The 26,212-nt window shown below is 48.0% G+C and overlaps 1 protein-coding gene across 5 annotated transcripts in view; it reads left to right on the top strand.

The window, feature by feature from the left end:
• The window catches only part of RAD54L2 (RAD54 like 2), a 71,874-nt gene that overhangs the window by 43,191 nt on the left and 2,471 nt on the right, over window positions 1–26,212 (top strand). For 4 of the 5 annotated variants that reach the window (XM_076346086.1, XM_076346088.1, XM_076346087.1 and 1 more), the window contains 20 exons: window positions 5,486–5,684; window positions 7,129–7,268; window positions 8,893–9,024; window positions 9,800–10,032; window positions 10,749–10,931; window positions 11,208–11,341; window positions 12,590–12,786; window positions 13,320–13,662; window positions 15,370–15,547; window positions 16,146–16,397; window positions 17,020–17,138; window positions 17,448–17,563; window positions 18,592–18,691; window positions 19,035–19,240; window positions 20,517–20,692; window positions 21,469–21,665; window positions 21,778–21,974; window positions 22,457–22,546; window positions 23,114–23,206; window positions 23,419–24,595. In XM_076346086.1, coding sequence (XP_076202201.1) covers window positions 5,486–5,684; window positions 7,129–7,268; window positions 8,893–9,024; window positions 9,800–10,032; window positions 10,749–10,931; window positions 11,208–11,341; window positions 12,590–12,786; window positions 13,320–13,662; window positions 15,370–15,547; window positions 16,146–16,397; window positions 17,020–17,138; window positions 17,448–17,563; window positions 18,592–18,691; window positions 19,035–19,240; window positions 20,517–20,692; window positions 21,469–21,665; window positions 21,778–21,974; window positions 22,457–22,546; window positions 23,114–23,206; window positions 23,419–24,407 — 4,274 coding nt within the window. In that variant the 3' untranslated portion in view covers window positions 24,408–24,595. Of the gene's footprint in view, window positions 1–5,485; window positions 5,685–7,128; window positions 7,269–8,892; window positions 9,025–9,799; window positions 10,033–10,748; window positions 10,932–11,207; window positions 11,342–12,589; window positions 12,787–13,319; window positions 13,663–15,369; window positions 15,548–16,145; window positions 16,398–17,019; window positions 17,139–17,447; window positions 17,564–18,591; window positions 18,692–19,034; window positions 19,241–20,516; window positions 20,693–21,468; window positions 21,666–21,777; window positions 21,975–22,456; window positions 22,547–23,113; window positions 23,207–23,418; window positions 24,596–26,212 lie in introns of those variants that run through there. The other variant, XM_076346090.1, reaches the window with a different exon arrangement.

Genomic DNA, 26,212 nt, shown 5'->3' with positions numbered 1-26,212 from the left:
ACCGTCCTTGAGGGGTTTCACAAGGAATTTACTGCCTCCAGTCTTGGGGTGCTCAAGTGTTTTCTTGATGCTGCCTCTATGAGAGGGTGCTCTGTGCAGGCACCTCTCCTCCCTTCTTGCATGGCATCCATGCAACAGCTGCACCAGTTGCATACAGAGAAAGAATATTCTGAAAATATTTAATTTGTATTCCACAGCTGAATACAGGATGAGCCAGAGCACTCTGGCTGTTGCCAGCCTCTCTGATGATTGCTGTGCTGCAGTTAGAGAACTGCTGTTTTTCAGGTGCCAAGTACCATTGAACTCTGGCATCACTTACACACCTCTCCAGTGCCCATTGCACTGGGAAAACATCACATAACCCCAGAGTACATCTTCCAGCCTGTCAGTGCCTTTGCAGTCGGGCTTGCTCCGCAGAGTCACTTCTCTAGCCTTTGGCACAGTTGTAGTTCAGTGTGTCAGTGACTGCGAGTGTTGCAGCTGGAGCTGTGCAATTGGTCTTTCTTCTGCTGTCCCTCAGTGCTCCTCCCATTCTTGCTTTGACAGCTCAGTACCGGCTGTAGTAGTACTAGCTAGTACTAGCTAGTCTCTGACAAGCTATTGCCCACAAACTGCATGGAAGTTCCCAGAACGCCTGCAGTAATATTTAACTGCTCCTTGCTCTTTGTGCAAGACAAAAGAGAGCTCCCAAAGCAAGAATTGACTCCTTGCTGCTCTGCATGCAGCTACCTTCCTCACCGTGCATGCACGTCCCTGTACTTAGGGTAGGAAATAATGCCCGAAGACTTAGCAAAATAGTGCTATTCGGCATCCTGAGTTTCAGTAGTGAAATGATTTTAGAAATAAACGAGTGTCTGGTTTTCAATGGTATGCCTTCCCTGGAGTCATTGGAGTTACCCTGGCAGAGAAGTTGGCCTCCCAGGAGGAGGGTGAACCTCTAGCTAACCGCGTTAGCTAGCTAGTAACTGAGGAGGCAAGGAAGTAACCATCTTACACAGTGTTTTGTCTAGTGAGGGGCCTCTTGCACCTTCTTGTGCAACAGCCTCAGGTAGGGGACCCTCGGTTCTTATCCTGAATGGCAATTTCTATACTCCTAGGAGTGTTGGACTGTTCTACTTGCTTACTTGTGTGTGCACAGATACTTGGACTTACTGAGGTTTGCCTTGGAGCGTGGAGATTGGATGCAGCTATAACACTGTTTCTCACACACCTCGGTGACAGGAGAAGATTGTGTTAGTTACAGAAATCTCACACCCCAAAAAATGTACCTGCTGCTTCATGACACTTCAGAGCAACCTGAGCCCCCTTGCAGAGCAGGCTGTATGTGTCTAGAGCAATTCACTGCTGAATCGAAGATGCCAGAGAATATTCTCCAGGCTGCATCCCATGCTGTTTTATGGGAAGTTTGAGAATATTCTGCAAGAAGGAGGTGATGAGCTGTATTTTACAAGCTTGGGTGCAATAGGAAGTGCCCCACTGTGGGACAGATCTTTGGCTATGTTATGCATCATGAGTCAAACCTGTGTGTGGTGTTTAGGGGCAGCTCTGGCAGTCATACCACAGGGAGCATCTGAAGCAGAGTTATACAGAGCAGTCACGACTCTTCCTTACAGAGACTTCTAAACTGTAACACGCAAGTGTCGGTCGAGAAGCCAAACACCTCCCCCTGCTTGTATATACAGCTGGGGGTGGTGGTTGCTGCTGCTTAGTGAGCAAAGAAAACTGGCAACCCCTGGTCTGCAGCACAAACCAGAGCCATGCTGTAATCAGGTCTATTGGGTTTTGATACTGCAGGCATGTTTTAAACCTCTGAAGTGCATGAGAAAGGGTAGTTGTGCCTCTCTTGGCATTCAGGGTACCTTGCAGGACAGAGTGCCTGGGTATGTGCAGATGTCCATAACGGAGGACCAGTGGGAACTGCTTGGGGACCTGTCAGCTGGAGAGCTGTAACCCGCCTCAAGGAGCAGCTGCTTGACAAGCTTGCAGTCTGCATTGGTGCTATCACCACTACTCTCAGGAAACCTTCTTTGTAGATCTGGTGCCTATTCTGGTGAGCACAGTCCAAAACATGCAACAGAGCTGATGTGAACCCAGCAGTTGGTGTTCCAGCTGATTTTCAGTGCCCACAGTGTGTAAGCATGGGATAGGTTTACATCCTCGTTGGTGACCACGACTGACCCATGGCTGTCTTCTGCTGAGTGGACTTGGGCCTGCTCTTCCTCCAGCTGTGCTTGGGCATATGTGGCTGATCTCCCCGCACAAGGCTGTGCTGGGATGTTACCCATGGGCTGGTGGCAATGCTTTTCTCATTGAGGCTATGTGGATAACTGCCCAGGTCTTCCTAGAGTGTGCTAACAGTTTAAGCATGATCAAGCAATTGTCAACATGCAAACATGGCTGGCGAATTTTTGTGTTGTGCAAAAAGCTACTTGTATAGCCATGTCAGAGTAGTGTGTTGAGCTCCTGTTAAAAAACATAATTGCACTTCTGTTGTAGATGCAGGCTTGGCAGAATTGGGGCAGGAATTATTCCATTGATTACCTGATGGGACCTGTTCAGCAAGGCTGTTCCCATACTCCCTCCAACCCAAAGACCAAAGCTGTTCTTGTACAAAATAGATTTTGTGTGTGTAGTTATTGTTTCTTAATGCGTTTCTGTCCCAGTGTGGGTCCTGGTTACACAGCTTGGAGCTCACCATGCTGGAGTGCAGCCACATGGCTGCAGTGGGGAGTCTGGCTTTTCATATGTGGTAAGATTTAGGCTGCGTACACAATCAGGAGTTTAATACAAAACAGCAACAAAACAATTCCTGCTAGTAACTGCCAGCTCATGTCACAGGTGCATGGTTAGATGGAAGTGACTTGTGATTTTATCATTGTGTTAGTTAAGGTTTGTGAAAAGCAGCTTTATTCATTGTAGTGGCAAGGATGGGACCAGCCTCGGGAAGCCGGCTGTTCCCTGAATCCCACTGCGGCTGAACCAGTGTGATGTTTGGTAATGTTGCCAGTGTGGAAGAGATCTCAGTCTCTAGATGCATGTGTGTCAGGAATGTGGGCTGAGGCACAGATTGTGTTCCTCACCTCAGAACTTGTATTGGCAGGACAAACACCAGCCTGAGCAGACATGGCTGTGGTGGATGAGGGCCTGTACTCAGTGCAGGGCCAAATTTATCATCAGATTTTAGGCTTCAGACTCCTGCTCAGATGAGAATTATCTTTTAAAAAAACCTGTCTGATCCAGCTGTGTGTATGTTTCACCAGAGCTTGTATTACACACGATTAAGAGGAAAGAAAAGTAAAATGCAGAGATGGAATGAGTATACATAGGGATTGCACAACAAATATGAAAACATACGGAGGAGACACATCATGGCCTCACCTTTGGGCTGCTGAGCCTTTGGATTTTGTTAGCATCACCCTCGTCCTGAAGGCATCCTTTCCCGGCACGGTGCGGGTGGCAGAGTCGCTGCCGAAGGTGACGTGGGTAATTGCTGGGGTGTGGGGAGAGAAGCGCTTCCTCTTCCAAACAAGCATGACTTTGTGCTCTCTGATGCCTTGTCAAGGTCCCCTGGGCCCAGGGTGAGATGGCAGCAGTGTAACCATGGCAGTGTTTGTCTCCGGGATAGTCACTGGTTTAATGACTCATCCTGGAGAATGTGGTCACGTGTGCAGCCTCCCTGCTTCCCTTTGCCCTATTTCATCCAGTTTTTTGATCTAGTTATATAACCAGGAGTCGAGAGGGGTGGGGGGAAGGAAACAGTGCTGGAGAATTGCAGGTAATGTGACCAAAATGTGTCTGTAGCTCAAATAGCAGAGCTGTTGTCTGGGAAGCCTGGGAAACTGGGTTTATTCCCAGCACAGTTCTCTGCCTGCAAGTGAATGTGATGCATGATGTCTGAGCTTGTAAGTTTAAGGAGGCATGGTGGGAGGACAGGGCTCCGAGACCTTGGCTGTGGTAGGAGAACTGCTGTGACTGTAGCAGCAAACTCCTTTGCCTTTATCTTCACGTTCAGCATAACTCTTTCCTGCGTTCATCATAAGCTCTGTTTCATCACATAAGTTGTAGATACCTGTTTTTCTAGTACGTGTAAGATTTGCTGGGACTGATGTTCACAGAAAAGTTTGAGCTGCTCTGCTGGCACTGGCCCATGGTGGGGTGAGCCCTGAATGAGTCCTAAATGGATTCTGACATAGGCTTCGAGCAAATGCCGGGGCAGGTCTGGTGGGATGTCTGGAGAGGAAGCTTACAAAGTTGGTGCTTCTGACAAAGGTGTGAATCTAGTTCTTGTCATCTCGATTTTAAGAGGTGATATTGGTGGTAAGGTTAATTTAATAGGCATATTAACATGGCAGCTGTAGAGGTGCCTGTACATGCAACATGCTGTACTGAAGTATCCTTCATTTAAGCTCCCAGCTTTTTGAGAAGGGATGCTCTTTGTCTCCAGATCCCATGGAGTCACAATGTGATGCTTGTTGGTTCTGTATTACTTCATCTGCCACATTCTTCTGCGCTGATGTCTTCTTTCCTTCAAAGTTCTGTCTAAGTGTCATTTCAGTTCAGTCATTAGCTCAGATACACAGTATAAGCAAGAAAGCTGATTATGAGATGAGGTTCAGGGTATCTCTTTGCCTGACACAAGGGAACAAGATGCTTCAAAGAAGCTATTACAAGGCTTGTCAGAAACAGTTTACTTCAAGGGAAGCTTTTGAACAGAAACATTTCCTTTCTGTGCTCTGCAAGCATTAGCTTGGTCACTGGCAGCCTGTTGAAGAGCAAAATGTCGCATAGAACAAGGTGTCATTTCACATAGCATTTTAAGACTGAAATCAGCCGTTAATGCAAGTCTGAAAATAGGAGAATGTAGAGAAAAAGGAGTGCATGTGGTTTATAATGTGGAAGGAGTATTGCCACTTACTTTTTGTTTTTAAAAAAGCTTGCCAGAAGTTACCATTTAAATCATGAGAGTGGAGCCTGGTGATAAAACCACTGAGCTGCCTGCTAAGCCATGACCCAGTGTTTGAACCAGATAACCTCTTGCATGGTATGTTCTGTTAACTTGGAAGATGGTTACACAGGTGTCATATAAATGGAAATTTCTGCCCCACTGGAATGTTGTGAAACAAAGAAAAAGAGATTCGAGTTCCTTGTTTTAATTGGAGCTCATTGGGTCCCTGTAGGAAAACAGGCCCTTGGGGGCAGCAAGTGCTCTATGTGGACTGAAATAATTTTGCCTTGTTTTTTTTGTCAGGACACTTTTGGGCTGTGTTGAGTGGTGTTAGTCTTGGCTTTCACTGGGAACAGACCCTTCACCGTAAAACTTTTTAACACTCTTTGAGTGGCACTGTTGGAAAGGACCCCAGTTTTGACCCTCAGAGAAACATGCTTGCAAATGAGTGAGAATAGGGATTGTTGGCTGATGAATGCTCATGTAAAAGCCAGCTGCCAGCCTGGCACAGTTGTTCTCATTACCTCCTTGTCTTTTCAGACCAACCCCAGGAAGCCGTGTTCAGCGGTGACCATGTTGAACACGCAGAGGATGGAGAATGGCAGCGCTCTACTTCAACTACCTCATCTCAGAGTGAGCGGGCAGAGCGACTCTTGCAGAACCAGCACAAGAGCCTGGCCTCTGAGGACACCAAAAAGAAGAGGGCTCAGAAACCGTCTCACATGCGGAGGAACATAAGGTAAGCAGCACCAGGACAGAAAGAGCTAGAGTCCTATATAGCCCCTTGGGTAAAAATGGGATCTCTGGACTTTGCTTCTGAGCTACATTTTGCCACTGCTGGCAAACCAGATGGCTTTTCTTTTCCAAAACTTTAGGATTTCACCAGTGGGAGTAATATGATCTCAGACTGGAGTGCTGCATGTGGGTGCAGACTTGTTTGGTATTTCAGAAGAGCGAATATTTGGTTATGGAATATATTGCAAAAATTGTGTACTTGCTGCTGGCTTTTAAGACATGTAGTTGAAAAACAGGACCACCATTAAGTAAATATCCAGTTTCAGATATCTGCTGATGAGGATCCTATTGCAAACAGCCTAAAATATAGTCCTTCCCTCTACTATCCTGGGTACTTGTTGGCAGGAATGCTGATGCTGTGGCTGGTGCCTGAAATGTTGGAAACCAATTTCACCTGAATTTTATAAAGCAGCAATTGTTTGATTGTGTAAGTCATCACATGTATTCTGGGACAGGTTGTGAGGTGGTAATTCACTATGAAATTTTGTTCAAGGGGACCTAAAATGCTCAGAAGAGTCATAATGGAGCAGGAACTCCTGTAGCAGCAAGTGGCTCTTTTGCCATGTGTGTGACGTGCTGGTGGTCTTTGGTTTATATTTAAGCTCGTGCAGATTGATTTTCTTAAAGCCGAAGGAATGAGCGTTAAGTAGGCCTTGGAAACTGAGACTTCATTAGGATGGAGGTGATGTCCCAGCAGTGTGGGGTTGGGTGGGTTTAAAGGCTAGTTTGAGGGAGCTGGGTTTTACCACTGCTTGTACTGCACCTCTCCTCTGGCAAAAGAGCCTTCATTTCCAGGGCTGCACATGCGAAACTGAAGTGGGGGAAAAGCAACTTTTGGAAGTAATGAAAATTATCTGTAAAAGTAAGGTGCTTTGAGAACAACCTTTGAAACAATTGTTAAACCCATTAGAGGTCCTAGTTCCTGAAAATACTATGTCAGAGGAGAATCAGGGTGATGACTTTTTGTGGGGGAATTGATGCCTTTTCTTCCCATATATCTTCTTTGCATGACTTTGTGTATTTTCTGTTTATAAACTGCATAGCAATAAATAACATCCTTTCAGATAGAAGAACTAGTCTATGATAACCTAGCTTAAGTATATACTTACCCACTCACATTTTTCCTCCTTTCATTATTTTGCTTCTGTCAAATTTTTGTCTTTTCCTTGAGTAATAGTAGTGTTAACCTGTAGTTGGGAAGCACAGTCTTGAAATAGCTGTAGAATTTGTCTATAGCTTTTGGCGATGATGTTCCTAGTCTGTGTAGCTGACAGACTACCTGGAGCTTGTCAATCATCTTTTGAGCCAGCTGTACAGCCGTTCAGGTTTTTGGAAGGAATTGTTTGAATGTAACCAAATCATGTTTCTCTGTTTGCTCCTGTGTTCAGAAAGCTGTTGCGTGAGGACCAACTGGAAGCTGTGACAAAAGCAGCCCAGCAGGAAGAGTTGGAGAGAAGGAAACGGCTAGAGCAGCAGCGGAAGGATTATCCAGCCACTATCCCAACCGTACCCCTAGAGTTTCTTCCTGGTAAGCAGTGGGAGATGCCACCCAAAGCAAGATTTTTAAGGGTAGAAGCTGAATGAAGAAGAAGGTAGTGCCATGCTTGTCCATGATAGGACAACGGGTAATGGTTTTAAACTAAAAGAGGGTAGATTTAGACTAGATGTAAGGAAGAAATTTTTTACAATGAGGGTGGTGAAACACTGGCACGGGTTGCCCAGAGAGGTGGTGGATGTCCCATCCCTGGAAACATTCCACGTCAGGTTGGATGGGGCTCTGAGCAACCTGATCTAGTTGAAGATGTCCCTGCCCACAGAAGGGGGTTGGACTAGATGACCTTTAGAGGTCCCTTCCAACCCAAACCATTCTATGATTCTATGCTGCACTTGGACTTTCAAGTGTAAACTCTTGAAACGGCAGTTCCAAACCTCTTGTTGGTTCAGTGTAGTCAGTTCCACTTCTGAGCTAGTTCTGAATCAAGATGCTGTGGCTGCATGGTGAAAGGTGCCAGGTAACTTTTGTTGAAGATATTTTGGGAAGTTAATTGTGTGTAAGCGGGATGCTGGAACAGGTCTCTCTTGTCTTTCCAACTGGTACGGAAGCTTAAACCAATGGACTTGACAGAAATGCCATGTCCTTGGTCCAGATCATATTTGTACTGTGAATGGTCTGATAATGCATGCGTCTGGTACTAGGGATAGGGGAACAATAGACTGGGTGTATGTACGTTCATGATGTTAGACTGGGTGCACGTATGTTCATGATGTAACCTTGTCCTTTCTTGCACGTTTCAGCAAGCAGTACAATAGCAGGCAGTTTAAATGGTTAAGCATCACCCTTGTCTTCCAGTGAATATGTCATCTTGCATTGTCTTCTAACCTGGATCACTTCAGTGATCTAGTTTATAGCACAGCCTCTCACACTGGTGTAAAGGGCAGAGAAGTGCAGTTGGAAGTTGTGTCGGGGGTAGAGAGTTCTTGAGTTGATGTTGCCTCTTGAGAAAATGTATATTCTCCCTTAAGTGCAAGTGTTCAAAACATTTTTGCATGGGGGGAAGGAATAAGAGCTATTTAAAACACTGTAACTGTTGCAGAGTAGGTCGCAGCCCCAGAAGAACATCATTGCTTGCTGAGTCACTGCAGTGGTGCTTATTTGGCCCTGTTAGCTAGCCTCTCTCCCCACATGGCAATACTTAAACATACAAACAAATGGTCTTGATCAGCAAAAGTTGTTTATGATATGTGGGATATAATTATTACAGTTAACAAAGGAGAGTTATCCCTTCAGCAGTTGGTACTTTCTCTGCTGGATGAAAAACAGCTTTTACTTCTGAGACCCCCCAAAAAAAAAGAATGAAAAAAAAAAAAAGGGACTTTAACATGTTGCATGGTCAGTGTACCCCAGCCAGGGTATGCAATAGAGAGGGTGCCATCAGCAATGGGCTATTGTTTCGGCATATTGAGAAAGGAGGAGATTGTGACCCAGGAAGCTGAGTCACAGCAGTATTGTAGACAGTGAGAGTCTGTTATGGAAAATTCCAGGGCTAAGTTATTGGAGCAAAAGTGGAAGGAAATACTGTCTGGTTTCTGAACAGTTTTGTCTCCTTCCCCATTATTATGAATTACTTATTGTTTGTAATTTATGTTTGTAGAGGACATCGTTTTCAGAACAGCAGAGGCTACCCAGCTCCCCCCTCAGGTCTTGGCTGAGGAAGTGATCTGCCTAGATAGTACCAGCAGTGGCAGCGAAGATGATGCTAAAGGAAAAAATAGCATTAAAGATGGTAGGTGACCAATTGCCTCACCCTGGTCTTCTCACAATATGCTGTTTATTTAGCCACAAGTCTCCTGTTTTCATCTAGTCAGATGCTCCAGTAGCGAATCACTTCAGATTTTTGTAGGCCTATTGGTTTCCAAATATATGGCCAGTTCTGGCCTTTGAGTCCTAAACTGACATTTATAACCTGGCCTGTCAGGCACTCTTGTGAACTTGTGTTTATTTCTGCTTTATAAATGCACTTAATTTTGCTCAGTGCTCTGCTGAAGAATGCTTACATGAGATGCGGCATCATCTGCTGTGTATAAAAGGAGCATCTAAGTATTCAGATCTGCAACTGAAAGTGGGGGTTTTGTGCCCCTTGTCCCAAATGGATCTAACCTGGCTCCTTTATACCACTCCGGTAGAGTACTTCTGCCTGATTTCTTTGGTGGTCCTTAGACATCGTATCAAGAGATAAAATGCATGTCTGGGTTTGGGAATTAAGAGGACTCATGGAGGAGAATGTATAACACTTAGAGAAACTGTCTCATGTTCCGTTTGGATCAGCCCAAATTAATGTTCTCTGAAACATGGGGAAACGCATCCTTTTATATGCTGGCGTGAGGGGCCTGATGTGTGCCTGTATTGTGCCTGCTTGTTCAGAATAGGGCATTAGGCCAATGTGGAATTGCAAAAGGTGGTAGCCTTGTTTTCCAGATATGAGGTTTTTCCATGCATGATAAACCCTGACGTCAAGTTAACCTTTGCCCTTATTCTCTCCTGGTTTGGTTACTTTACAGAAGTGATTGAGCTGAGTTCAGGAGAGGATGATGCCCTCCAAATTGTGGACAGCAGTGACTCTGGCAATGAAGGGGAGGAGGATGGCAGTGAAGAGAGCAGTGGCTCTCATGTGAATGATGCCTTAAATCAGTCAGATGCTCTGGGGCAAGTCATTGTCAACATCAATCATCCACCAAATGAGGAGGACATTTTCCTGGCTCCCCAGCTTGCACATGCAGTAAAACCCCATCAGGTAGGCTTTATTAGCCTTGCAAATGCAATGAATTCAGGCAAGCCGGTCTTGTAATCTCAGCAGAACTTCTTTGGTGAGATCTGTGACCAGTCTGGTTGTGGTGGTGGCTGTTGTGGACACTCAAATGATAAGGACAAGTTAAAGGAAAGCCAGGGCTATGTATAACTTTGGCTATTGTTATCGTATGATAACCAGAGTATTTAGCTCTTATTTCAAGAGCCCGTACTCATCTTCAGTGACAAGATAAAAGAGATGAGAATATACTGCTTGTTTCTGGCTGTACTTGTAACAAAATTCCTTCAGGTCTCAAAGGCAAAATATTTTATAACAATTAGAGTTCATTGTAATGCCCAAGAAGTTTTTTGCCTAGGTGTCCTGGTGATGGACGGTGTGGTGATACCTGGCACAGACAGGAATGTTTTCCTTTGTATATTTAGATGAACATTTTAAAAATAAAATTATAAACAAACTAATCAACCCCAATTCAGATTCTCTGGCTACAAATGAATTTTGATTTATTGTTATATCCTCAGAAAGGTTTGTGAGTATCTAAAAATACTGACTTTCTGAGTCTTCCCTAGATTAGAATACTATAGTGAACTTCAAACATCCCCTTTATATTTTGTCATGGTTTATGCAATCCTAATGTGCTTGCCACTCTGTAAATGCATACCCATCTTGTTGTTTTCTCCCACCTTTTCTACTTTTCTGTCTAGATTGGTGGGATCCGATTCCTGTATGACAACTTGGTTGAGTCCTTGGAGAGATTTAAAACGAGCAGTGGGTTTGGGTGTATTTTAGCACATAGCATGGGCCTGGGCAAGACCATACAGGTCATCTCTTTCTTGGATGTACTTTTTCGGCACACGGAGGCAAAGACTGTTCTTGCCATTGTACCTGTAAGTAGCTCATGTGAAGGGCTGGCTGAGGGGCTTCCTTGCACTACTTCTTTCTTTGTGTAGAGGAGATTGATTAACGTCCTGTCTCACATCAAGCTCTATCATACCCTTGCTCTTCTTCTCCCTCTTTCATTCCCTGTGTCCCTGAGTTTGCATGCTGTGGTCTGCTCCTTCTGTTTGGGCCCAGCGGGGTGTCATTCCCTATTCTCATTTCTGCTCTTAAAATCCCGAGTGACTCACTTGGGTTTTTAATCCTTCTATGGCTAACTTTTTCAGGTGAATACGCTCCAAAACTGGCTAGCAGAATTCAACATGTGGCTCCCAGCACCTGAAAACCTTCCAGCTGATTATAACTCTAAAGAGGTCCAGCCCCGCACCTTCAAAGTCCACATCCTGAATGATGAACACAAGTAGGTGCCAGTAAAAGCCCTTTTGAGCTCTTGGACTGCGTCTTATGGAACTGTTACCAGAATTGCTGTTGCAGACTGTTTAGTTTGGGCTAATTCTGTGCCCTCGACTCCCAGATCTTTCCCACTCTGCATTTGTTGTGGATGCCGTCTTGAGAGGAGGATTTTGGTACCTGGGAGAGATTTACTGTCTCTTTCATTCAATATTTATATCTTGTACTTCCTTCTCACACTGCTGATGCACCTTTCTGTTCTTCCAGAGACAGAGCTACTTCTGCAGAGAGGAGCAGAAGTACTATGGTTTGTTTCTGGTGGTACACTGCTAGTCCTGTCAGAGTCCTGGGACTCGTAAGGCATGTGCCCCTTATACCATGTCTCTTGTATTTTAAATGTTGGGGTTTTTTCCTGAGATTTTTCACACACTTAGGGATTCCTCTACCCGACACTGTGACGTTCTGTGAATTGTGTTGAGAGATTCTGGCAAGTTATACAAAGCCTCCTTGTCCAGAAGGGAGAAATCAATGATTGCAGTTAACAGCCTGGTGTGGAGTGCATTCTTGGCTTGTGGATCTCTGCTTCTTTCTGGGTCATTTGTCTTGCATGGATCAGGACAGTGTAGTGATCCTAGGGAGCTCTCAGTTCATCAGCTATGTTCATACACTTATCTGTTGAGGTCTTCACCTCCTGGGTGGAATGTACTTTGAATCTGCTGACACTATTCCAGCCATGTGTTTACTATTGGATGGGATCTGGTGTGCTCTGGAAGGATTGAGTGAGGATAGTGTCTTGATCTGAACCAATTCTGAGCAGGGAAGGAAAAACTGAGGGACACTAGCATTGGAAGAGACAACGACAGGGGATAAACAACTAGACGATTACAACCACATACATTAGCAGCTTGTTCAGAAACTGGTTTTTGCAGAGGTAGTCTCCTCAACAGCTCTTTAAAAAGGATGCTCTCAAGTTTGATATGCTTTTGTACGTGACAAACTTCTACAGCTCAGTTCCTGTAAGGATTTGTCATTCTCAACCCTGCTACCTGTGGCACATAAAAGGCTTTTTTCTTTTGCTCTGTACCAGATTGTCTCCTAAAGAAACTTCATTGTATTCCTCTGTCTGTTTTGATGCAAGAAAGTGCTTTAATTAATTGAACAGCTCTTTTTTCTCAGCAGACTCCAATCCAGTGGTTCAAACTGAAACTGGAGAGAAAGCTTACAGTTTATTTGGTTTGTTTGTTTGCTTGTTTTGCAGGACAACAGCTGCACGTGCAAAGGTGGTGAATGACTGGGTGATAGAGGGTGGTGTGCTGCTGATGGGATATGAGATGTACCGTCTCCTCTCACTGAAGAAGTCCTTTGCCACTGGCAGGAAGAAGAAAACAAAGAAACAAGCTGGCCCTGTCATTATTGACTTGGATGAGGAAGACCGGCAGCAAGAGCTTCTGAAAGGTGGGAGGCCAGTCCTCGAGAGAAAGTGTGATCCTGTTGTCCAGCTGGCTATCAACTCTGGCAGCACAGGGAAACAACCTATAACTTGCTTTTAGCATCCCTGACATGATCAAACTTTGCTGGGCAGGATTGTGTCTTTGGAGACAGAAGGTTGTTGAGCTTTGGTTGAGTCTTTCATTTCTTGCAATAGCTGCAAGTAAGCATGGAAGTCAGTACACCGAACTTGGGGATTCATTTGTGTGAGATTTACCAGTCTGATCTGATGCAAGACACCAAACTTCATGCAATGCAGGTCATTGAGCAGAAATCAAGGGGCAGTCATGTCTGGTCATTACCACATTATGCTAAATCAGAGCTAGTGTCTAGTCACATTTTATTTCCTGAATCAGCCTTGCTCTCTGCCACCCATGAATACTGCTTTTTTTGTCTTTCAGAACTACCCCTCTTTTTCATTTTATGAAGTTGGTGACCGTATAAAACCAGAACTTTGTCTTATTCATCTCTAACTAACACTTAATGTTCCTTGTCCTCAGGGATTGAGAAAGCTTTGTCTCGCCCTGGCCCAGATGTGGTTATTTGTGATGAGGGACACCGGATAAAGAACTGCCATGCCAGCACTTCGCAGGCCCTGAAGAACATCCGCTCCCGCCGGCGGGTGGTGCTGACTGGTTACCCGCTCCAGAACAACCTCATTGAGTACTGGTGTATGGTAGACTTTGTCCGACCTGACTTTCTAGGCTCACGGCAGGAATTCAGCAACATGTTTGAGCGCCCTATCCTGAATGGGCAGTGTATTGACAGCACCCCTCAAGATGTCCGTCTCATGAGGTATCGCAGTCATGTCCTGCATAGCCTGCTGGAAGGCTTTGTGCAGCGGTGAGTCCACAAGGAGTTCTTAACGGTGTAGTCCATGCAAACAGCTCCTTCATCCCAAATTAGCCTGCTTGTTTGCTGAGTTTATGCAGTACAGCTAATCATGCTGCCTTATAGAATCATAGAATCATTTAGGTTGGAAAAGACCCTTAAGATCATCGAGTCCAAGCGTTAACCTGACACTGCCAAGTCCACCACTAAACCATTTCCCTAAGCGCCACGTCTACACGTCTTTTAAATGCCTCCAGGGGTGGTGACTCAACCACTTCCCTGGGCAGCCTGTGCCAATGCTTGACAACCCTTTTGGTGAAAAATTTTTTTCCTAATATCCAATCTAAACCTCCCCTGGCACAACTTGAGGCCATTTCCTCTCGTCCTATCACTTGTTACTTGGGAAAAGAGACTGACACCCACCTCGCTACAACCTCCTTTCAGGTAGTTATAGAGAGCAATAAGGTCTCCCCTCAGCCTCCTTTTCTCCAGGCTAAACAGCCCCAGTTCCCTCAGCTGCTCCTCACAGGACTTGTGCTCTAGACTCTTCACCAGCTTCATTGCCCTTCTTTGGACACGCTCCAGCACCTCAATGTCTTTCTTGTAGTGAGGGGCCCAAAACTGAACACTGTGTTCAAAGTGCGGCCTCACCAGTGCTGAGTACAGGGGGACGATCACTTCCCTACTCCTGCTGGCCACACTATTTCTGATACAGGCCAGGATGCCATGGGCCTTCTTGGCTGCCTGGGCACACTGCCGGCTCATGTTCAGCCGGCTGTCGACCAACACCCCCAGGTCCTTTTCCGACAGGCAGCTTTCCAGCCTCTCTTCCCCAAGCCTGTAGCGCTGCATGGGGTTGTTGTGACCCGAGTGCAGGACCCAGCACTTAGCCTTGTTGAACCTCATACAATTGGCCTTGGCCCATGGATCCAGCTTCTTAGGCTTGAGTTTTAAAACAGGTACCTTATCTGTCTTTGTGGGAGGATCTTAAGCATACAGAGAAAACCACAGAGAAGATTCTTAGGTTAGCAGCTCCATATTTCTCTCAGAATCTCTGTCTTGTTCAATCTGTCAACTGCAAAGTGGTCCTTATGGTTCCATTTTGCCTTGGAGGTAGAAGTAAAGTTGGTTTGCTCTGGTACCACAGACTCTGATAATGGAGAACAACACCTCTAACTGCACCAGAGTGATCTCGGGTTTATTTTGATGTCTTAATAGTTAATTTGGATGTGCACTTTCTGACATCCTCTACCCAAGGATCTGAAAGTGTTTCATAACCTTCAGTTATGAAAAGTGACGGTGTCTCCACCACTCTGGAAACAAATCAGCTTTGTTTCTCAGATGAGGGTTCTAAGATGCTGGACCAGTGATATGGATGGAGTGTCTTAGTCATTGGCAGAGCTAAAAAGAGACCTTAGGTCTTATTTCTGTTTTTCAACTGCCATGGAAAACAGGACTTTCATCACCCTCTTAACACTGTGACCTGTGCTAGAAGATTGTAACATTTGAGATCTCTGTAATTGTGCTTACAGTTGGTATTTGGCTGCAGGGAGAGTATCTTGGAAGTGTCGTGCATTAGAGAAGCATGCAACTAGAGATCTTTCTCTCTGCAGCCAGGTGGGCAAGAAGTCAAAATCTTACCCTACAGGCAGCCACAGAGAGATCAGATCGGAAATTCCCTTCCCTCTGTTTATCTCTCTTTCTTTATTTCCTCCACAGGCGAGGCCACAATGTGCTGAAGGTTCAGCTCCCATCTAAGGAAGAACACGTCATTTTGGTACGTCTGTCAAAGATCCAGCGGGCCCTTTATACAGAGTTCATGAACCGGTTCCGAGATGCAGGCAACAGTGGCTGGCTGGGACTGAACCCACTCAAAGCTTTCTGTGTCTGTTGTAAGGTAGGTTTTGGCAGGAGCTGCAAAGAAATATTCTAGTATGTAAGGGAAAGGCAGGAATATGAGTGAAAACAGGAGATAAAAGTGTGGTTGGCCAGGCGCATCTTCTCTCCCCAGAATGCCCTGCAATGGCCCAGCAGAATTGTTATCCCCACTTCCAGACCTGGGGTGCAGGCATGTTAAATGTCTCGTTCAAATTTGTACAAGAAACCTGCAGCCATCAGCTGAACCAGTACTGGGTTGATACCTTAACCATTTACCTGCTACAATGCAAACAAGCAGCTTCCTCTGCATTTGTGCTGTGTGGGGTGCACAGTGGCCTTCTGTTTTGTTCTCAAGGAAAGAATTCGGCAGTTTTAAAGTCAGGAGAGCCTTGGTTAAGATGGTTTATACCTTGTGTTGTGGCAGAGTCATGTTTTCTGTTTTCACTACCGTAATGCAGTCAGACTAGCTTTCTCTGCAGTGCCTTACAGTTCCGTGTGGGGATGGTGATGAGGTGATCGAAGTATTCGTTATTTCCTTTGAATAGCTGTGAGTCCACAATCATTGGCAGGCAGCAGGCCAGCGCAGGCCTAACCACTTTCTTTTCTTACTCTTTCAGATCTGGAACCATCCAGACGTGTTGTATGAAGCTCTGCAAAAGGAGAATCTGGCAAACGAGCAGGATTTGGATGTGGATGACCTTGGCACAGCAAGTACTAATTCGCGCTGCCAGCCTCAGGGAATTAAAGTCAAAACAGAGAGTAATACTTTGGCATCACCAGTTGGAGAAGCTACCAATAGCAAGTTCCTCCAGAGCGTCGGCTTCAACCCCTTTCAGGAGAGAGCAAATCAGGTCGTTACTTATGAGTGGGTGAGTACCACTGCTGGAAGACTCTTCATTTGGAGAGTTATGATAAACATAGACTAGATACTTACTCTGAAAGACTGTACGTCTTTTTGTTAGGGCAGTTTTCTGAACTAGAGCAAAGAAAAGACTCTTCTGTTTAAGAGTTGGGGATTTCTCATCCATTTTCTCTGCCACAGAGCATCTTGATAAGCATGTCTGCATGGCACTGGGTAGGGATTTTGGGACTCTCGTGAGGCTGGAGTGCAGGCAACACTCTTTTATACCATTGTTTTCATCTGACCAAAAAGGCTGTGGAGTTTGTTATTCTAAAAAAGGTGTTAGGGTGAAGTTTAGTCTAGATAAGATGGTGGTAAATCTAGCAAGCTGGAGGAGAGGTCTTGAGATAGAGTAGAGAGTCATGAGAGGTTAAGAGGATGCTCATTCATCCGTATTCCAAGAAGTTTGTCTTTTGGAGCTTCTGAAATGGGAGGTAGCAGCAGTAGTTGGGAGTAACATTGTCACCTGGACCTGGCTGGATGTGTATAACCTCTTTGCAATGACTTATTTCTCTCACCTTGAGACAGGATTGTTGAACTAAGCAGGGAATGAGCAACTCCACCTGTAATAGTCTCCCATTTCTCGGTAGGCCAAAGACATCTTGTGTGATTACCAGACGGGAGTCTTGGAGAATTCACCCAAGATGGTGTTACTGTTCCACCTAATTGAGGAAAGCGTGAAGCTTGGAGACAAGATCTTGGTCTTCAGGTAAGCAAAGTATCAACAGTTGATTCTACAGTCACTAAATGCTGGAGTAGTTGAACCCCTCTGGTACTAGGAGGTTGTTACATGGGGTGAGTGGTGTGGCAGTTCCCCCTTTCTCCTTTGTTGTATTAGATCCTGTTTTTCCTCCATGCATTTTATACTTCTGCCACTATCGAGTTTACTAGTGAGAGTTGTGCTGCCACAAACAGGGTTTGATAACCGTCGATGCTGTCATGGTTGGGGAAGAGTTCTGATACTCCACTTTTGCTACTGGTGGGGGCTTTCTCCTGAACAGAGATCTTGGTTTTGCAGCCAGAGCTTGTCCACGTTATCTGTCATTGAAGAGTTTTTGGCAAAGAGACCAATGCCGAGTCCTCCAAGCTCAGATGGAGGAGTTCACAACTGGGTCCGAAACATCAACTATTACAGTGAGTGCAGCCAGTCCTCCTCTGTTTTGATGTGACACTGTTTGATCCTCTGTGACAGACTAATTCCTGAAAGTCATCCACCATCTTCTTGTAGTTGTCCCTGGGTGTGAAAGTGCTCTTCTGAAGCATTCTTCTGATGAAGTCTCTTTCAGATTGTTCTTACTTTAGTTGTTTGGAAAGACAGTGTCAAGTTTGATAGCAACTAACTGATAATTTCTAAATCCTCTTTTTGACATCTTACTCAGAAGATGTTAGACATCTTTAACATCTCACTTACACACTAGTGCTTTTTTTAAGTTGTAAAAGATACTTTTTGCTTCCTGTTTGGCTATTTTCTAGATCTTGCTTCCCAAACCAGAATCACTGTGGAATGCTTTCACTACCTCGGATCTGTGAATTCCTCCTCCCCTCTTCCCCAGCTTTAAATCTTGTTCTGGCATGGGTTGTTGCTTTGTGTGGCTAATTTACAGGTCAGGACTGAGAGGAGCGGTGGATGTGGTGTTCCTGATTTTTGCAGAGCTGCCAGAAGCAAGCTGCTGCCCAGGAACAGACACAGGATACTCCTCTGCACTCCTTTAGACCAGTACTCTCTGTGCTCAGATCCAGTCCGTGGGGTTTTGCCAAAGGCTTTCACAATTTTGCTTTCTCTTGGTGCCTCGAGCTTCCAGCATACGTGAGGCCTTTTTGCCTGCTGCTTTTGCTTGCTGACTCTCTTGCTTAATACGGAGCCTTAATGGGCTAGGTGTGTGGTAGCACTCCCAGTCTTGGCCTTGCCAAGCTTGAGTAATATTTTGCTTGATCTTTCAGTTGAACAAATCCCAACCTGGCTGGCTGCATTGCAGCTGCCTGGCTGGGCAAATTAGAGGTACAGAGTGGTCCAGTTGAGGTCCTGGAGTGCATGACTTGAGGAAGACCTAGAATTGGTTGGGAACCAGTGCCAAAGCTCAGTGTTTGGGAAATGGTTTTGTTCTGATGGGATTCCCCCAAACATACAGAGCTTTTAAATGTGTCTTTAATTTCCTTCTCAGGACTGGATGGCAGCACCTCTGCCTCGGAAAGGGAACGACTGATTAACCAGTTCAATGACCCCAGCAACACCTCTGTTTGGCTCTTCCTTTTGTCCACACGGTAAGTTGGCTGGAGCAGAAGGGCACAGTGGAGGACTCACACTGGTGCTCTGGATGCATAGGGGTTTTCAGTTCTTAACTTCCTTCGTAACGTGCTCTCCAGACTCTATGGGATGATAGTGCCATCTGCTTCTGAATTCCCTAGGGGCGTAGAATTTTAGCCTTAGTCTTCTGCAACAACTTAACAACAGTCTTGGAAACCAAACATGGGTTTGAAATTGCCTGTATGACTGGAGGAAACTTTCCATAGCCACCTCATGGACTTTTGGCTGTGATGGCTGTCCTGCCTAGAAGCTTTGAAAATTGGCCAAGGCAGCAATTTGAAATTTGCCTTTAATTTCCAGTGCTGGGTGTTTGGGTGTCAACCTCATTGGAGCAAACAGAGTGGTGGTGTTTGACGCTTCTTGGAACCCGTGCCATGATGCCCAGGCCGTGTGCCGAGTGTACCGCTACGGGCAGAAGAAGCCGTGCCACATTTACAGATTGGTTTCTGATTACACCCTTGAGAAGAAGATCTATGACCGTCAGATCTCCAAGCAGGGCATGTCAGGTAAGTGTGGATGGACATGGCACTCCACTCTTGACTTTCACTCCTTTAAGTCCTTTTTCTGTGGTTTTCATAACTTCTTTTTTTAAGGTTGAAAACCAGACAGCCGAAGAAGTGACAGAGACACTATCCTAGGGCTATGTTTGATGTTTATGAGTTGGCAGTGACATGAGACCCTATAAGAAATTCGTGACAGAGCAGTAGGGGTTGTAGAGCCAGCATCCTGCAGCAGGGTTGTGCTACCAGTCCAATGCAGTGCCATTTACCTTCCCTGCTACTCTCCTGGCTGCTACAAGAGACTGGAGACTTTGGGGGGTGGTCATCCTGTTTTCCCCTGTGCCTGGGCATTACTTGGCTTAAACTGGGCATTACTTATTAAATAGCTCTGTACCTCCATTTCTCCAGCAGCAAGAGAGGGAAAATAGCAAAATTAAAATATATATTGATACCTTTGACTAATAGGGCTTACTTAGGAGCCAAGAATAATTAATTAATTCCAGTTCTGACCTGCCCTTGTACCAAAAGTATCTTTTGTGCTGGCTTGTGCCAACTGTCGAGCTGCTCTCGTAGAGCATGAAGCTGAGGGTTGTGGTGACCCAAAAAGAGTTCTGCTGCCTGTGTCCTTCTTTGCCTCGAAACCCAACTCCAGAGGCAGCAGCCCAGCGTGATCGGCTCAGTATGCTGGCTTGCACTCAAGGTGGAGTCCCCTGGCAGCTGGCCTGGCTCCTAAGAGTGTCCTGGATATAGATGTTTTCTCCATGTGCTCCCATTTGCCCTGTGTGCAGGAAGGAATGTCCAAGGAAAACTTTCAGGCTCTTGTGAGGGAGGGACCGTGGCTGCTTTTCTGAGCTTTTGACTCAACAGAGTTCTGTAAATTTCAGCACCTGGTTATTAACTTGAGCCTTTTTGGTGGGATTTGTGGGAGGGCACGAACTGATGTGGCTGCAGTTCTGTCCCAGGGCTTGTATGTTTTAAGGCTTGCAATGTGAGATGGGACACCATCTGTAATTAGCTTCATGTTCCTGCATGCCAGGAGCTCAGTGACCTGCACTGTGTTGCTGTGCAGTCTGGAGCACAAGGCATTTGTCAGCCTGACTTGGTCAAACAGGCTCATCTTTGAACATGGCTAATGATTTTTCTCCCTGCCCTGACATTTACAGAAGGCTTCTGAGGATAATGCAGATTGCAAGGAGGGAGCTCTATTAGGACAGGGGTGTAGGAAGGGCAGCAGGACCCATCTCTTCCCTTCTCTACTCATTCTGTTCCCTCTCGTTTCCAGATCGGGTGGTGGATGATCTGAACCCAGTGCTGAACTTCACCCGACGGGAGGTGGAGAACCTGCTGCATTTTGTGGAAGAGGAATCCGACCCTGCTCAGCTCTCCCTCAATCCAAGCAAGATGAAGGAGTCTGTTCTACAATTAGCCTGTCTCAAGTATCCTCACCTCATCACCAAGGTAAGACCAACCTGCTTCCTTGCTGGCACAGCAGTGCACAGGCAGGAGAGGAGGTCTGGAGGAGTCTGGCTGTGTGATGGGGACATGATGGCAAGAAGGATGCATCTGTGTGCTGGTGGGAATAGGTAAAAAATCCTCTAGAGAGGGCCCTAAGAGCCCTGCCCTTCTCTGCAATATCTTCGACACATTTAGAGCCACGTCTGTCCTGGACAGGTTTGGGGGCAGGTTGTAGGGCACCCCTTTCTTCAACTTGGTGCCATGCCAGGAAGGTGGCAGTGGCATATCCCAGCTTGCTGCCAGCTCTCTTCCTGGGGGGGCTTTAAAACAAAGCTGGGATAGCCAGCACTTGCCTGTGTTGTGAAGAGTTTCACTGGTAGGGTGGTGCTGCAGAGTGGGCCTGTGGCTGGGTGCCATGGGGCTCTGGTGGCTGTGTGACATCTCAGCCGGCTCCGTGCTTGCGCTCTTAGCCTGGCCTTTGGCTCATGGGTTTTGCTGTGTGATCATGGTAAGCGATGGCCTTGGCTGGGCAGGCTTCACGATGGTGAGCGATGGCTTAGCTGACTCTGTCACTCTTCAAGCTGAGCCTCGGTCACATCCACAGCGTTGCCCCACACATGCTTCCCCATGACCAGCTCTGCCTCCCAACTCCCCTCTTCCCTGCTCCAGCCTGGGATGGGGACAGTGCTGATGCAGGGACCGGGTGGCTGCCATTTAGGGCATGGTGGTTCCCTCTTGTGGTGTGTTGGTGTCAAAACCTCAGTGCTGTGGGGTTGCAGGAGCCTTTTCAGCATGAGTCACTGCTGATCGACCGGAAGGAGCACAAGCTGACCAAGGCAGAGAAGAAAGCAGCGAAGAAGAGCTATGAGGAGGAAAAGCGAGCATCCGTCCCCTACACCCGGCCGTCCTACGCACAGTATTACCCAGCCAGTGACCAGAGTCTGACAAGCATCCCTGCCTTTAGCCAGAGGAACTGGTGAGTACCTGCCTCTTCCCCTTCTTCCCATGCTGTGGACATGAAATGAGGGGGCAGAGGATGCTTAGCCCTGTCAATGGGGGCACTGCACTTTCCTCTCCTCTCTCACTAGGCGACCAGCCCTCAAGGGTGAGGACAAGCCGGTGGCAAGCGTCCGCCCAGTTCAATCCACCCCCATTCCTATGATGCCCCGGCATGTCCCCATGGGCAGTGCAGGATCAACCTCAAGTTCCAACCCCGCTGTCAACTTCCCCATCAACTATCTACAGCGAGCAGGTGTCTTCGTGCAGAAGATTGTCACCACCACAGGTGAGTTGCTGATGCTCACAGTGAGTTGAGTTGTGATGCCCATGGTGAATTGAGGAGGAGCAGGGTGAGTTGGTGATGCCCACATGGGCTGTGGGCAGATGGGCATCAGAACCACTGATACTGCCTCTCTGCATTTGAGTGGTTCCCTTGTACCTGGAGGACTTTCCCTGCGGGCGTGCAAGGGGCATGGGCCTGGCGGGTTGTTGGGAGTGAACTCCCTGCGAGAGGGCCTGCAATACTGTTGCCAGTTGTCCTTTCTGGGATAGGGGAGATGCTGTGCCAGAGCTGTGTGGCTTTTGCTCCCTCAGAGCGTCTGCTGCCTTCCTATGCTGCTCAGAAATAAACCCAGGGCTTACTTCTAGCACAGTGCATAGGAAAGACAACTGCACTGCAAGCAAAGGGGTTTGGTGGTGCACCTCCCCACTCCTGATTGTGGCTGGCGTGTAATTTCACGGACACTGTTCTGTGTCCCCCGCTGCCAGATATTGTGATTCCGGGTACAAACACATCCACTGATGTACAGGCAAGAATCAGTGCTGGCGAGAGCATCCACATCATCCGAGGGACAAAAGGTAAGTCTCTCTGTCTTGGTAGTCTTGGTAAGACTTGTGGATAGGGGCCTAGCCAATGCTAATTAGTGAAGAGAAGGATGTAAAAGCATGAATTAGTCCCTTGAGCGGAAAAGAAACAAGAAGGGGAGGCGATCTGGAGTCTGCAGTGGCTCTGTTGCAGCCCATGCTTTGGGTGTGCTGTCGTAGCTGACGCTTCAGGGCGATTGCAGCTGTGGCTGCTGCTGCCTCTGAGAGGAGCTGTTGAACTTTGTGGCTGGGTGTCTCATTCTCACAACACCCACTGCATGTACTGGGGCAGCCAAACACTTCCCGGTGCTCCCAGACCAAATTTAGTCCCAAGCATGAAGTTCCACATTTCCCACCGGCAGCACACTGGGAGGGGGTGAGCTCCAACCTGGGAAAGCTGAAAGGGTGGAAATGAGGAGTGAGGAAGGTGCAGAAGCCCCCCACTGATCTCTCTGCATGATCTGTGGGCTGGCCTTATGCAGCACTGCTGTCCTATTCCTGCCAGGGCAGCCTCACGGGCTCATGGAAACGGTGAATGAAGTTGTCCTGCCTCTGTTCCAGGGACGTATATCCGGACCAGTGACGGGCGGATTTTTGCTATCCGGACCACTGGGAAGCCAAAGGGCAATGAAGACCGTCGGACAGCTGCCTCAGGTAAGGGGCTTGTGAGTGCTGTGTGAGGCTTGCTCACGTGCTTTCCTACCCAAGTGACTGGGGTGCCTGGCTGCCTTCCATCACGCCTGTGTTCAGAGCTGACCGCACAATCTGCCTATGATATCCCCACCTTCCTTTCCACTGTTGCTTCTTGGCCCCCAGATTTTTCTCCAAGGTTGTCTTTCTCACCTGCTCCATCTTCTTATTTCCAGGCTCCCAGAGCTCTTCGCTGGAGTCCACAAGCAACGGCAGACACAGTGCCTCATCACCGCAGCTCCCCAGCGCGGAGGAGCTCACTCGGCCCATATCCCCCGACAGCCCCGAGATCATCAGCGAGTTGCAGCAGTATGCGGAGGCAGCAGCTGCCCGGGAGTCCCGGCACAGCTCTCCCAGCACCAACGCAGCACAAGGCCACCCTGCTCGCACGGACAACGCGCCCGGCTTAGCAGCCCGAGGAGCTGAGCAGCGTGTGGGGATTCACTGCATGGCTCCCTCCATGTCTTCAGCCTTGCCGGCCACCAGCCAGCACGTCGATGCCCACTCGGTGTTGGACTTACGGGGCAACAAGCGCAAGTCGACCTCGCCGTCGGCTCCGGAGGAGCAAGCCCGCAGGCAGCAGAAGAAGCGCCAGTTGCCATCGTCCGTGCAGCCGTACGAACACGGGTACCCCGTCTCTGGTGGGTTCGCCATGCCTCCTGTCTCTTTAAACCACAACCTAACCCATCCATTTGCCTCCCAACCAGGAAACTCCTTGTACATGGGCACTGGCTCCTCTTATTACCAGCTGCCCAATTTACTCCCAGACCCTCATCTGGTGTTCCCTGTGACTACTGACCCTCTGCTGACAGCCGGCACCGCCAGCTCTTCTGCTGCTACCTCAGCCACCGCCAGCGTCCCCTCATTCATGCTAAACCCTTCTCTGACAGGGGTGCTGCCCAATTACTCGCTTCCCTTCACGCAGTCACTCCTGCCCGAGCCCAGGATGTTTGCTCCTTTCCCAGCCCCCGTCTTGCCTAGCAGCCTTCCCAGGAGCATGGCGTCTGCCTACCCTGGCTACATGTCCCCTCACTCGGGCTACCCGGCCGGGGGCCTCCTTCGGTCCCAGGTGCCTCAGTTTGAACCCCAGGAGGTCCCAGAGGTGGGATGCAGCTCTAATGATGAGGACAAAGACGACGATGTTATAGAGATCACAGGGAAATAATGGGTCCAGCTCCTGCTTGGTCTCAGCTCCGCCAGGAGGCAAAAATTGCAGGACCTTTTTGGGAGTCAGGATTTCCCCTCTGGGCCACGGCAGTGGGTGGAGAAGGATGCGAAGGGTGTGGTGTGGGGGTTGTTTTGTTCTTTTCGTTTTGTTTTGTTGTTTTTTAGCTGTCAAGGATCTGAATTGTATTAGGGGCTGGGAGATGGGAGGGGGATAGAGTGGACCTGCAAGGGCTGGGGGAGCAAGAGCCAGGGGAGGAGGGAACCAGCAATGCAAACCATAGGAGTGCCTCCCTCCCACGCTCTGTCTGTCTGTCTGTCTCTGTTCTCTGTCTTGTCTGGAAGGGGGAGGCTTGGTGTTGCGAGTCACTGCCCTTCTCAGGCCTGGACACACGGGCTTGACCGCTGGCAGGGCTGAGCCTCCCTCTGACACGAACTGCCTTATCTGTGAACTTCTCTCACTCCGGGAGGTGTGGGCCAGGGGGGCGACTCCAGCAGAGGTTGGGGATGAAGCGTTTTTACCGGGGAGGGAGCGGGGGGGCTTCTACATCGTGTATGTTGGGGTGGGTGGGGGGATTGATGTAAAAAGAAAAAAAAAAAAAAAAAAGAAAAAAAGAAACAAAACACCCCACAAACAATTTGTCATCCTCTTCAAATTCACATGAAACTAGTGTGAGGGCTCCAGGCAGGCTCCTGCCGCAGCGAGGAGGGCAGGGCTGTGGCAGGGGGCTCCCCTGGGCCCTTCTGGTGGGTCCTGTCCTCCCCTGGGCCTTCCTGGAGGGTCCCATCCAAGGTAGGTTGGTCCTGTCTTTCTGATGCCAGCTCCGTGTGCCAGATGAGTGGAGCAATCCCAGACGTCTTGGTGGCCGTCGGAGGGGAATCCTGGCGACTTCCCTGGCTCCGCGGCCCTGCCAGGCTGTGTGAAGGCCACATCTCGCCCCACCGTGGCCCACCAGATCCGGGAGTAGGTGGGCTCGCTGCTGCTTCTCCACTGCACCAGGCAGTGGAGAAGGTTGGGAGGGGACACTGGACCCAGTGCCGGTTGCTGTTGAATCTGTGATTGGAGCAACTTCCCCCTGCACAGAATCTCTACATTAATTTATTTCATGAAGGCGTAATATTTATTGTTTGGGGGACTCTTTCTTTCTACTTTTAAATTAATTTCCATATTAAAAAAAATAAAATGCTGGCCTCCATCATGCAGTGGTTGCTTGTTGGGTTGTCTGTGTGGGGAGAAGCAGCCGGTTGACCAAAGCCTAGCCTAGAAGCAGGGCCAGCTGTGGAGATTGCCTGTAGCTGACCTGTGTTGCGTTGGCTGGATGTGCCCCATCGGGGGATCATGCCAGAGCAGGGAGGAGCTGCTCCGGGTGTTCTGCAGCAGCCGGAGGGAGGATGGAGTCCTCTTGTCATGTTGGGGCAGGTGGAGGAGCACGTGTGGAAGCCTCCTGTGCTCATTCCCAGTGAGGAGGAGGGCTGTGAGGCGTGCGGAGTTTGGAAGGCAGAGCTCCTGCCGGGGAAGCGTCTTTCCCCACGCAGGGAGCGGCACTCAGCCCAGCCCTGCTCTGCCACACGCGTGCAAAGGCTGGCCCTAGCCCTGACAGCGAACACGCTGGCTGCTTGCCTCGGTGCCACGGCTCCTAAGGAGAGGCTGGGCTACCCAAGCGACCTGCTGTGTGTAACTGTGTGTGAACGCATTAGGATGGAGACTTGAAATCTGGGAACCTCCGTGTCACGTCTGGATGTCACCAGGCAGGAGATGTGCTCGCCTGTCTGGGATGTCCCTGGAGCGTGGCCAGGACCTTAGAG

The sequence above is a fragment of the Aptenodytes patagonicus genome, chromosome 8, assembly GCF_965638725.1.
Source record: "Aptenodytes patagonicus chromosome 8, bAptPat1.pri.cur, whole genome shotgun sequence".
NCBI lineage: Eukaryota > Metazoa > Chordata > Aves > Sphenisciformes > Spheniscidae > Aptenodytes > Aptenodytes patagonicus.
This window is presented reverse-complemented; position numbering and strand designations above follow the sequence as displayed.